This window comes from Numenius arquata, chromosome 1, assembly GCF_964106895.1.
Source record: "Numenius arquata chromosome 1, bNumArq3.hap1.1, whole genome shotgun sequence".
NCBI lineage: Eukaryota > Metazoa > Chordata > Aves > Charadriiformes > Scolopacidae > Numenius > Numenius arquata.
Genome location: NC_133576.1, coordinates 2697459 through 2709042, shown reverse-complemented (window position 1 = coordinate 2709042; position 11584 = coordinate 2697459). Strand labels below are relative to the sequence as shown.

Here is an 11584-nt window from a genome sequence, read left to right as displayed (position 1 = left end):
AAGTAGTTTAGTTTTTTCTAAACTCATAAATCTCTTTCATCTCTTCCTCTCCTCTCTTTTCCTTGGGGGGGGGGGGGGGGGGGAAAGGGGCCATCTGTCGCTCTGATTGGTTAATCTGGTCAAAACCACGACAGCAGGATAGGGCCATAAGTGAATCATTAAATGCATAGGAGTAATGAAACAGCTTTGCTTCCGCTGAGTCTTCAGTACTGGAGAGGTCTCTGGGGAAGCCCTCAACATGAATACGGTTCATGAGGTACACAGCAGGGATTTTTCCTGCCTTACCAAACAATGGGAAGAATAGAGGACTCACCCAAAGGTTTATTATTTAAAGCTTTAACGAAAGTAGCATCCTACTTGCAAAAGCAGTGCAATTTGTGGAGTAAGTAGTGTGGAGGAATATTTGGCTTGAAGTAAAACAGCTAGTACATAGATGTAAAATAAGCCTTGCTTTGCTTTTCATACTCACCGGTGAAAATAAGAAGAAAGACTATTCAAATCAACGAAATGACATTTATGATGTGTCACTGTAGTAATGTAAGCGAATTCTTTGCGTATGTGTGTGGAGGGGAGGAGGGCCAGTGATGGAAGAATACTGTTTTATCTTATACACGTGCATTAGTAGCTAAAGGAAAGGTTTGGCATGTGAGCACAGATCGATGATGAACAAGTTGCGTTTCTTTTGCGTAGCCACTGAACTCCAGATTGGTGTAGACCAGACAGGTTTTTTTTGTGTTTAGCCCATTTTCTAGGTTCAGAGTAGCGTCTAATCCTCTGAACATTCCCGGAGGAGTTAGACTTCCATACATTTGAGGTGAGTTTGGCTTGGCAATGGCAACGCATTCAAGTTCAAATTCTAATGTTCTCCTTCAAGAGCTTTGTGTTTCAACTGTGGTAGAAAATCACTACTCCATAATACTAGTTTCAATCAACAAAAGTAGAATGCAGGCAATAAATACCACATTATAGTTTAAAATCTGAATTTAGCATTTTCAAAGCACTGCCGGAACTGAACTTTAACAGCATTTTACTGTCTGCAGGCGAATATAAGTTACATGCTCTGGGCAATCCTGCTTCAGCAGGGGAGTTGGACTAGATGATCTTTATGGTCCCTTCCAACTCTAAAAATTCAGTGAAATTCAGTGAAATAAGTGCCAAATTCTAGTTGCAGTCAATTTAGGAGCAAAAGAGGAGCCAGTAGGTGACATGATGAAGTCAATGGAGCTATGTAGCTTTGCACTAGCCAATGAATTGGCTTTATATATTTTGTGTAAATACTTGTACAAATTGGTAGTGGAGATGGTTGCTTATAGCGCTGTAAGACTTTTTAATGAGAAGCAAAATTTTAAAATGATGATAATAATAACAACAACAACAAATCAGAGGAAAAAAGTTATTAGTAGGGAACCTCAATCTATTCTTTTTATTAAAAAATACAGCATCTATAAGGAGCAATGCCAAGTAGTTTTCATGCATTGAAAGTTCTCTATTATTATGAGCGCAACCAAAGGCAAATAAGCATTCCAGAAAATGGTACATGATGATTCTTCCTGCATTAGTTTCTTACTTAAGATGAAAGTCCTAATAATGCCTTCTTTAGTTTCAGAACAGCGAAGGAACAGAGGCATCTGTCTAGTCGGACGTAATGTCCAATTTCCTTCCTGTTTATGCTGATATAAAGTTCAACCATCAGGGCCATATATCTGTAATTCACCCCAGTCCTAGTGAGAGCTTTCTTAATAGGAAAGGCTGGAATGCAGTGTACAGATGAGTGGATCCTGCGGTTCCAGTGAGTTCCCGGCTGCTATTGTTACCTGGACAGTGCTTTCAGGCTGAAGGCACCTGACCCTGCCTGATCTAGAACCATAAGCTGAGATAGTCTTATAAATGCAAAAAAAACCCTCTATAGCCTAAGAAATGAGGCAAGGAGTCATGGTTGGATGCTGGACGTTGCAAACTGAGCTAACAGATGGAAGGAAAGGAGGAGATCTTCTGGTGCTAATTTCACAAAGGCTGCTATGTTGATGACTCCTTGGCTTGGCTTTGCATCTGTTTCAACTAAGTGTGCTCCTCAATACCTTAGTACCTGAGTTTATGCCATCCCTTTTTTCTTCCTAACTTGAGATATTTGAAGGCAACTGTGAGGCTGCGCGCAAGAGCCTCGCACACACTCCCCAAATACGTTTTCCTCATGCAACCATGTTAGAAGCAGCAGAGAATGTGCAAGTTCATCAGACTGTGCTCACTCTCCTCTTTGATTTTCTTTAAGTTAGCTTCTCCTGCTTTCCCCTAGTATAGGTCCGATAGTAGAAGTGTAGGAAGAGAGCAATGAGGCTGAGAATGTAGAGGAAGACTGCAATGTTGAAGCCATCGGGGAACGGGCATTCTGTGAAGAGGTTGTAGGAAGAATGAGCAGCAATGGCTACAAACTGGCACTGGAAGAGGGGGAAAAAAGAAGCAGCCAGATTAGGGATCCTACATGAGACATACCCCAACTGACCATTTGGTCCATCACAAAGAGTATCACAACATACTAGAGGTGTCCTCAACCCAGAGTACCACCTGCTTGCCTCTCTTGACATCCCTGAAAAACTTGTCTTTCAAGCCCAACAGTGTTTTCCCAACATGAAAGGCTGTCACATGTCCACCAAACATTGAGGCTTGCCCAATGCTGCAAGGAGCGGGTCTGGAATCCAGCTTGGCCCGCCTAGGAGCAGACCACTGCCCTTGTGCCACTTCTCCACCGTGGGCCAGTTGCTGAGATCTTGGAATATGGAAACTAAAGGTGGGAGACTCCTTCTCATCCCTAATGGTAATCAGATTATTACACCCATAATGATTTTGATTTGCATTTTAGCTTACAGAGAAGAACTGCAGATGCTACTTTTATTAATTTAAACATAAATCCTTTTTTTTTTTCTTTTTACTAACTCACCTAATACCCTGAAGCAATGAGTTCCACCTACTGAAAGTATGTTAAATAAAAACTGATTTCCTGTGCTATATTTTGAATTGCAAATACCTTTTCATTTCATGCACTGCTTTCTTGTTCTGCTTTTGCCATTAAGGATAAATAAGGATTCTGGCCCTGCCTTCAGTACACCACTGTTTTACATATACTCTAGCTCTTCTTCCTCTTCTCTGGTAGCTGCATACTTTTTGTTTGCAAAACCTCTCTTTGTGTGGAATTAACTCTCCCACATGCTTAACTATAGTCATTGTCCTTGTCTGGAACATTGCTTTTATGCTGTATCTTTGAAAAACCGTAGGGTTGTCAGGATTTGTCACCCCTTCAGAGATGAGGAAAAGAAAACCCAAAGGGATTCTCTACAGAAAGAGTAAAACTCACATATTTTTCTTTAACTCGCCTCTGCCTAAAGTTAGACATGCTCTTCCTTTTTGAAGAAACAGAATGAAGGCTGCCCAATCTCCTGTGCTTCTGAGAATCCAAAGTTTTCCTGAGTTACTGCCCCACACCTCTCAAAATCAAGCTGTGTTTTCGGGGCTCCAGAGGGGAAAAAGCTGCCACGTACAACAGAAAAGGGAGAAGTCTGATTTATAATATTTCTCCCTCTTTCCCATTACAAAGGTGGGGGCTTATTAGTTGATTTGGTACCATTCAGACCGATCACCAATCAGTTTGCATCTCACAGTGGCACATGAAGATACCTGAGGACATGGTGATTTCCATAGGTAGCAAACAGAAAGACTTGAGACAGTGAGGGGACAGGGGCCATCACACATGAGACACAGAAGTGCAGAGACGAACACATGAAATTAATTACCAGCTGCATGATGGTTAGGTAACGCTTCCACCATAGGTAACGGTGCATCTGTGGTCCCAGGCTGGCCAGAGCGTAATAGCCATACATGAAGATGTGTACAAAGGAGTTTAGCATCCCAATAAAGAAGGCTGAGGAGTAAAATCAGGATGAAAAAGACACATAAATCATTCCAGGCTAACCCTGTGATGAGCTCACAGCCACTGTAATGATGCTTTCAAAATACATCATATCACACCTGTGCATGAACCTTCAATCCATACTCTGCCTAGGAAGCACGTCATATTCTCCCTTCTCCTTTCAGCATATATCCATCCCATATTTAGTCTTCAGAGACAGAGAAGAGCTTCAAAAGCAGAGGACAGAATTCTTGATCTTCTGACCTAAGCATTTCATACCATTTTGATATCAAGACCATGTAGCCAAAATGGCCTCCCAAAAAAGAAATACCCCAGAATCTTGTATAGGGCCTACCTATAGTGGTCCAGTACTCGGTGTCAGCTACAGGTGCTTCTCTTTGGTGGAGTAAAATGGAGAAGCAGCCTGCATACAGACCAGAAAGGGAGTGAGGACTAGGCTGGACCCATTCTAGTAGGAGAGCTACAACCTGGGCTGCTGCACCAGGTCCAGCTGAAGTAGACCTTGTATAGGTTGTTACTGATTCTGTTTGAACAAGGAATGACTGGCACATTTTTGTTCTGGACGAGGCAGTGAATGTAGCAGTCTAAATGGCCCAAAGAGCTGAGCAGATGGTATCAACTGAAACGCGCATATTTTTTAACACCTTTGGAAGTAGGTGAGCTTTCTACCTGCCAGTCAGCCCATCTGCACTGTTTATGCTCTCTCCACAGCACAAGAGAAAAACTGAAACACCAGGTGTCTATGGAAGCATACCTTGTCCTCCAGGCACATATTTGACGCCTGACCACCAGTTGAACAGCATCGTGGCGTGATGGTACACATGCAGAAAAGTCACCTGTTCTTGTTTCTTGCGCAGAATAAAGAAAACCTAAAAGAAGCCAGACAAAGGAAAATCTTGAGCTGATGTGTTTAGACAAAAGATTTTACACTATAAGTGGTAAGAATAGGATTCTGAATCTCCCAAACCCGTTTCCTCTGCTGTGGATGAAAAATGGTGAAATTCAACACATGCAACAAATCATATATTGTCTGCAATGGGGAAGAACTGAAGGGTAGAATGTCTTCCACAGAGTCCCAACTATTTTAAACTTTGGATTCAGGTCCCAAGGTCCAAAGAGGTCACATTTGAGTGCCAGACTGAGCTTCCATATAATTTGCAGTTGCTTGGGTCTGGTCCTTTTCAGGACATGGGTTAGATGACACCAAGCTGTGTGGTGTTGTCGATACACCAGAGGGATGGGATGTCATTCAGAGGGACCTGGACAGGCTGGAGAGGTGGGCCCAGTTGAACCTCATGAGGTTCAACAAAAGCAAGTGCAGGATTCTGCACCTGGGAAGAAACAATCCTCAGCATAAATACAGACTGGGGGATGAGGTATTAGAAAGCAGCCCTGAGGAAAGGGACTTGGGGGTGCTGATGGACGAGAAGCTGGACATGAGCAGGCAATGTGCACTCGCAGCCCAGAAGGCCAATCACATCCTGGGCTGCATCAAAAGAAGTGTTGCCAGCAGATCCAGAGAAGTGATTCTGCCACTTTGCTCTGGTGAGACCTCACCTGGAGTACTGTGTGCAGGTCTGGAGCCCTCAATATAGAAAGGACATGGACCTGATGGAGCGGGTCCAGAGGAGGGCCACCAAAATGATCAGGGGGCTGGAGCACCTCTCCTATGAGGACAGGCTGAGGGAGCTGGGGTTGTTCAGCTTGGAGAAAAGGAGGCTCCGGGGAGACCTCATAGCGGCCTTCCAGTACCTGAGGGGGGCCTACAGGAAGGCTGGGGAGGGTCTGTTTACAAAGGCCTGCAGTGACAGGACGAGGGGCAATGGTTTTAAGTTGGAGAAGGGGAGATTTAGATGGGATATTAGGAACAAGTTCTTTACCATGAGGGTGGTGGAACACTGGAACAGGTTGCCCAGGGAGGTGGTTGAGGCCCCTTCCCTTGAGATATTCAAGGTGAAGCTCGACGAGGCCCTGGGCAACCTGGTCTAGTTGGGGGTGTCCCTGCTGACTGCGGGGAGGTTGGACTAGATGACCTTTGGAGGTCCCTTCCGGCCTGGACCAATCTATGAATCTATGAATCTATGTTTACTGGTACCAGACAATGATCCACAGAACAAGTGTTGTGTTGAATGCCCAAGCTCTTCTGGAGTCTGCATTAGTAAAGAGAATGATTTTGGCAGATGAATACATGTCAGATCACTGTATTTCATCGCAAAAATCAGCACGATGAAGCTGAGCCCTCTTCTTTAACAGTATCAGCCTTATTCCCACAAACGGGCAGAGCAGAACACATGAAAACAGCATTTACTGAAAAGCATCAACCAAATCAATACAAGATCATCCGAGGACATTAGCTTTTGGCTCCCTGCCTCTTTCTGACAAGGAAGTGATTTATTTACAGCACCAGTCCCGCCATGGAGCTGAGCCGAGCCCTCCTTACCGTATCAAGCAGCTCGATGACTTTGGAGAAGAAGAACCACCAACACACTCTTGCCATCTGCTGGGCAGCACAAGGAAACGCTGTTAGATCTCAAAGCAACATCACTACTCAATCTCACTGGCTGAGATTTTTCAACTATGCACTAGGTGAACGGTGCCCACCTGGGATCAACAGAAAAGGGGAAAAACTAAGGGGCCCTTCTACAGCTGTTACTTTTTCTTTTTCTTTTTCTTTTTTTTTTTTTTTTTCATTGATCTTGAGGAGGAAAGGGATTCAGGGTTGCTTTGGCTGGTCAGATGACTGGTTTGCTGAATTGCTTGCTCTTTGATGAGGCATGGGGGAGCTGCTTAGAAACTGTTTCTAGCCTGATGTCAAGTATCTAAAAAACTGAAAGGATAATATCCGTGCTTGCATCCGTTAAAAGCCTGGTTATATCTGAAAGAAAGTATGATAGGTCTGAATTCAAACAGAAAAAACTCATGCAGCATTTTGGGAAGCTGAAGCTGGTGGGACCCAGCTCCCCCTGTGACGACCAGACAGGGGATAGTTTTAGGCAAATCCCTCTGCTAAAAACAATGTTGAGTAAGGCTGATGTCATGCAAAGCTGAGGATATAAAAATAGGTTTTTTGGTTGATAGTGATCAACCAAAATCCTTAGATAGTCAATGGAGAGGGTCATGTATATTTCAGAGGTAATTTGCAATATCTATACTAGACATCTGTCTTCAGATGGTAGGATCACCCTCTCTCCAGTGCTCAAAGAGGGAACTTAGATGGTTATGTTGATTGAGATGATTAATTTATAGAGAACTAAAGCGAAGTGCAAATGTTGAAGCAGACAATTTAGCGAAATAGATTTACAAGCAACAAATTGGAGTAAAAGCCTTCTTTGGCATGCAAATTGTTATTTATAAGCAAAACAATCTGCATACCCACGGGAGGAGCAGGGCCTAAGGCAAGCTTTGTATAGAACTGTACCCTCATTCCTAGTTCACTTTGGCTGTAATCCACTGGCTGGCACAGGTAGCTGTAGTTGTCCAAGATTGAAGTTACCAGAAACTGAAAAAAAAAAAGAAAAGCAACAGAGATCCATTTTCTGCTCAACGCCATCTGTTCCAAAAAGATGTGCATATTAATGCTAAGATAATAGGGTCTCAATCTAGTACTCACTGACAGAAAATCCCTGTCATTTATACAGTTGAGCAAATAGTAAAAACCTAAAGCAAAGTACTTCAAATCCTTGTTGGAATCTGAAAAAGAAAATTTGGTCTGGGCATATTTGTAACTCTTTATGTAATCACTGGAGTGCTCAAAAATGCTTCAGTAGGAATAATGAATTCTAGGCTTCAGAATCTCTCTGAAAATACACTGTTTTCCTTTGAAAAGATCCCATACTGTTTTATTTTGTCTGGTTGCATTTGCCTATTAATTGGAAAGCCAAAAACTGGACCAAGTAACCAGTATAACCGAACAACCAAGGACAGACAAGCAATCTTCATGCTTGTCCTCTGATCAAGTAGTATTTGCTCAAAAAAGTTGCAATTTGCTTTAACTAAATGTAACAACTGTAAAACAAATAAACTAAAAGGGCAAATTTGTCGACACCAAAATGTTTTTCAGACCTATTCAGTCATGTTCCCTTGAAGAGTATTCAGTGGCCTACATAAACTAGGGAAAGGCTTGTAGAAAGGTTTATGCATTGAGAACAAGCAGAAAACAATGTCATCAATGCTCTCGGCAGCAGGAAGCTACAGTGTGCTTGGCACTTCTGGAGAGGACTGCGTTAAGTCGGGAAAAGCAGTTCTCTTTCTCAGAGACGGGTCCCTCACCAGCCAGACCCAAGATGAAATGAGGACGTTCCACATCCTCTGTACGCTCTGTGTCTGCCGGGGAGATCTCAACTTTCAACTCATTCATTCGTGAACCTTTCAATGTTATTTTTATGAGTGAGAGGAAGATTGAGAAATGAAGTATGCTTTGGAAATAGCTCTTTCAACAGGGCAATACTGCTTCTCCTGTGGCAAAACATAGACATGCCCAAGTCAGCTCCCACTCCCTTCACTAGAGTCCATCAGCAAAAGGTGTTGAAATGCCTCTGATTTTCAAACACTCGCCAGATGTTTTCCTAGGAGCCAGTCCTGTCTCCTCACCTCATAAAACATGTAGCTTGATAATGTCATCATGGCTAGATTGTAGGCAATCAGCAGGCCTCGCAACTTCAGTGGTTTCCGCTGACGCATGTAGAAGGGCCCCAGTGCCACGACAAAGAGGTAGAAGGCAAAGAGAAGTGTGACTGGAAGTGGAGAGTGGACCAGGGGCCACGGGTCTGTCCTTGGATCTGAAAAGCAAAACACATAGCCAAAGCTGGCACATCCCATACACTGTAGGGCAGATATATTTAATTAGTTCCCTTTAGCATGCTCTCCGGCAAGAAGAAAATTGGTATCTCACGTGTCTGTACAAAGCAGTACCACAGTCATTCTCCTACCCTGGAACTCCGTGTGCCAGACTCTGCTAAAAGGCTTCAGCACGACGTTGGGGTTGGGACCGTAGTCCTAGAAGACTGTTCTGCTGTGCACCAGCCCTCTGCAGCACAGTAGTGAACAGACCTGTTTTGTCAGGACCTGGAGCCCTCACCACAGGCTGCAAGACTCTCCCACACACAGGTGAAAGAAGTAGTTCAAGACACATGCAGCAGGGATGCACAGACCAAACCGAACAGTTCCTGGCTCTTCAGGAGTGTAAATCTTTAAAATTAAATAATACAATTGTTTCAGTGACTGGCATTATTTCCTTCCTGCCCCATAGTGCTTGGGACAGCTGAAATTTTCCACCCCTTCGTTTTCATATCTACTCAGAGGGTCGACTATATTAAAAGCTTGCCGTTTCACCGGAAGATGACAAAACACTTCTCCCTGCTAAAACTGCTCTTCAGTCCTACAGCAAAGGGAAGCTCAACAAATTTTCTGTCATGCCACCTCCTCCTAATCCCAAAACCTCATCCCTGACACAGAGAAATGCAGGATATGTTATAGCTGCAAAAACATCCCAGTTCCCATTCATGCCTTCCTCTCTTATTCCCATTGGGGTCACTGCTCTGCTAAGCTCCCTCAGCATCTCCCTTGGCTTCTGGACCTGCCAGCCCCAAGCCCTAGACCCCTCTCACTGTTCTAGCCCCAGGATCATGGCAGAAGTCCTCTATTGAATTTTAGTCCTTGGCTCGCTGGTGAGCGTGTGGGTCTCAGGGTATTTTTTTTAAATTGCCATCCCTGTCCATGTGACTCTGTTAATCTTCATCCAATCTAAACCTCCCAATTCTTTACTATTCCTGCTATGGGCTGTGTCAAGAATCATAGAATCATAGAATTGTTTTGGTTGGACGAGACCTTTAAGATCATCAAGTCCAACTGTTAACTGCCACGTTACCACAAACCCATGTCCCTCAACACTACATCTACACGTCTTTTAAATACCTCCAGGGATGGTGACTCAACCACTTCCCTGGGCAGCCTGTTCCAATGCTTGACAAGCCTTTCAGTGAGGAAATAATAATAATAAATAATTTCCTAATATCCATCCTAAATCTCTCCTGGCACAACTACAGGCCATTTCCTCTTATGCTATCACCTGCTACTTGGGAAAAGAGACCAGCCCCCACCTCTCTACAACCTCCTTTCAGGTAGTTGTAGAGAGCAATAAGGTCTCCTCTGAGCCTGCTTTTCTCCAGGCTGAACAACCCCAGTTCCCTCAGCTGCTCCTCATAAGGCTTGTTCTCTAGACCCCTTACCAGCTTCGTTGCCCTTCTCTGTTCAAAACTGAACACAGTACTCAAGGTGCAGCCTCACCAGTGCCAAGTACAGGGGACAATCACTTCCCTAGTCCTCCTGACCACATTGTTTCCAATACATGCCAGGAGGTCTTTGATATTCCACTTCTGGATTTAACAGTCCGTCAGAAGTCCTGAACCCCAATTTAGACTCTCTTCTGAAATTCAAGTCCTGAAACAGCCGGAGCAATATGCCCTGTGTCCTTCTCCTGTCAAAGCCACCGTGCACTGCTGCCATTCTACCTTCATCCTATTTTGTGGCTTTTCCTTACATCCGGGTATCCAACAGAGCCCTGTAGGACCAAACTGGACCTGCAGAACCTCTAGCTATTGAAGATCTGAAGTCACCTAACTGCAAAATATCAAACACTGAGGAGTGGTTTCTGTCAGTATTTAATTTGATAATAGGTTTTACTGGCATCACAAGAAGTTTAAAGCTCAAAGTATTAAATCTTTGGTCTACTAAGCTTTCCCATGACACATGAATATACATTTTAAAAATTTCACTTTCTTTAGTATTCCAGACTTAACAGGCAATCGATTCTGAGCACATATTGCTCATCATCCTGTCAGAGTTCATTGTACATTGAACAGAAAGTTGCTGAGAGTTCCCAACTATGGGCAGGGGAAATCTCCCCTCCTTTCATTCCTTACTGTGATCCAGCTGGAGTGTCCCTGAGATGTATTTCAAGACCTAAGGGAAGTTTGTGATCATGGAAAAGGAAAAGTGAAAATCTGCCTCGTGAAAAAAATGTGGGCTCGGACGAGGATCGTGGTCCTTCTGTGATCATGCTATTTATGTGTAAATTGCTATTTAGGACAGCATCTATACCCACCTCCATTTTCAAGGACCCATTTGTAGAATTCCTGAGTTTTCTGCCAAGTTGAAGCCATCACAAGTTCTGGAAATAAATTAAAATTAGCATCTTCAGGATCAGATTAACCCCATTTATCCTAGACTTGATTGAGTCTTGAAAAAGGAGGCTCCTTAGACAAAGGCTCAGGACTACAGCTAATGAAAAGAAAATAGTTTGATCTCTGTAGAAATTGAAATTTTGAACCAAGATTAGAGTCTTGTTTAAGAAAAGAAGGAAGAGAATCCCCCTGTAGTGATTAGCTATTTAACTTCTATTCCAGATTTTGATATTTTGTTCAAGTTTCACCTCTAAAAATACTCTTGAGTAGCTGCAAGCAAAATGCCAGAGCCAGGAGCTCTGTGTGCCACGTTGGGAAATCAATCACGTGGTATTTTTTCTAAAGCAGTGTAGGCACAACATTCACGCAAGGACACACACCAGGAGGTATAACTGCATCCTTCTGCAGGCGCTCTTGGGGATTTGCAACGCTAGCAGGCAGTTTGGGATAAACTCAGTACTGCTGAAACTCCAGAGATGTT

At 43.5% G+C, this 11584-nt stretch overlaps 1 protein-coding gene across 1 annotated transcript; it reads right to left on the bottom strand.

Moving 5' to 3' along the window:
* Window positions 1–2264: 2264 nt before the first annotated feature.
* Window positions 2265–11082, bottom strand: LOC141468920 (very long chain fatty acid elongase 4-like). Its single transcript, XM_074154222.1, has 7 exons — window positions 11025–11082; window positions 8513–8700; window positions 7341–7421; window positions 6363–6419; window positions 4677–4791; window positions 3786–3913; window positions 2265–2435 (listed from the first exon to the last, which is right to left on the bottom strand). The coding sequence occupies exons 1-7, from the start codon at window positions 11080–11082 to the stop codon at window positions 2265–2267; spliced, it is 798 nt and encodes a 265-aa protein (XP_074010323.1).
* Between the last annotated feature and the right edge of the window lie 502 nt (window positions 11083–11584).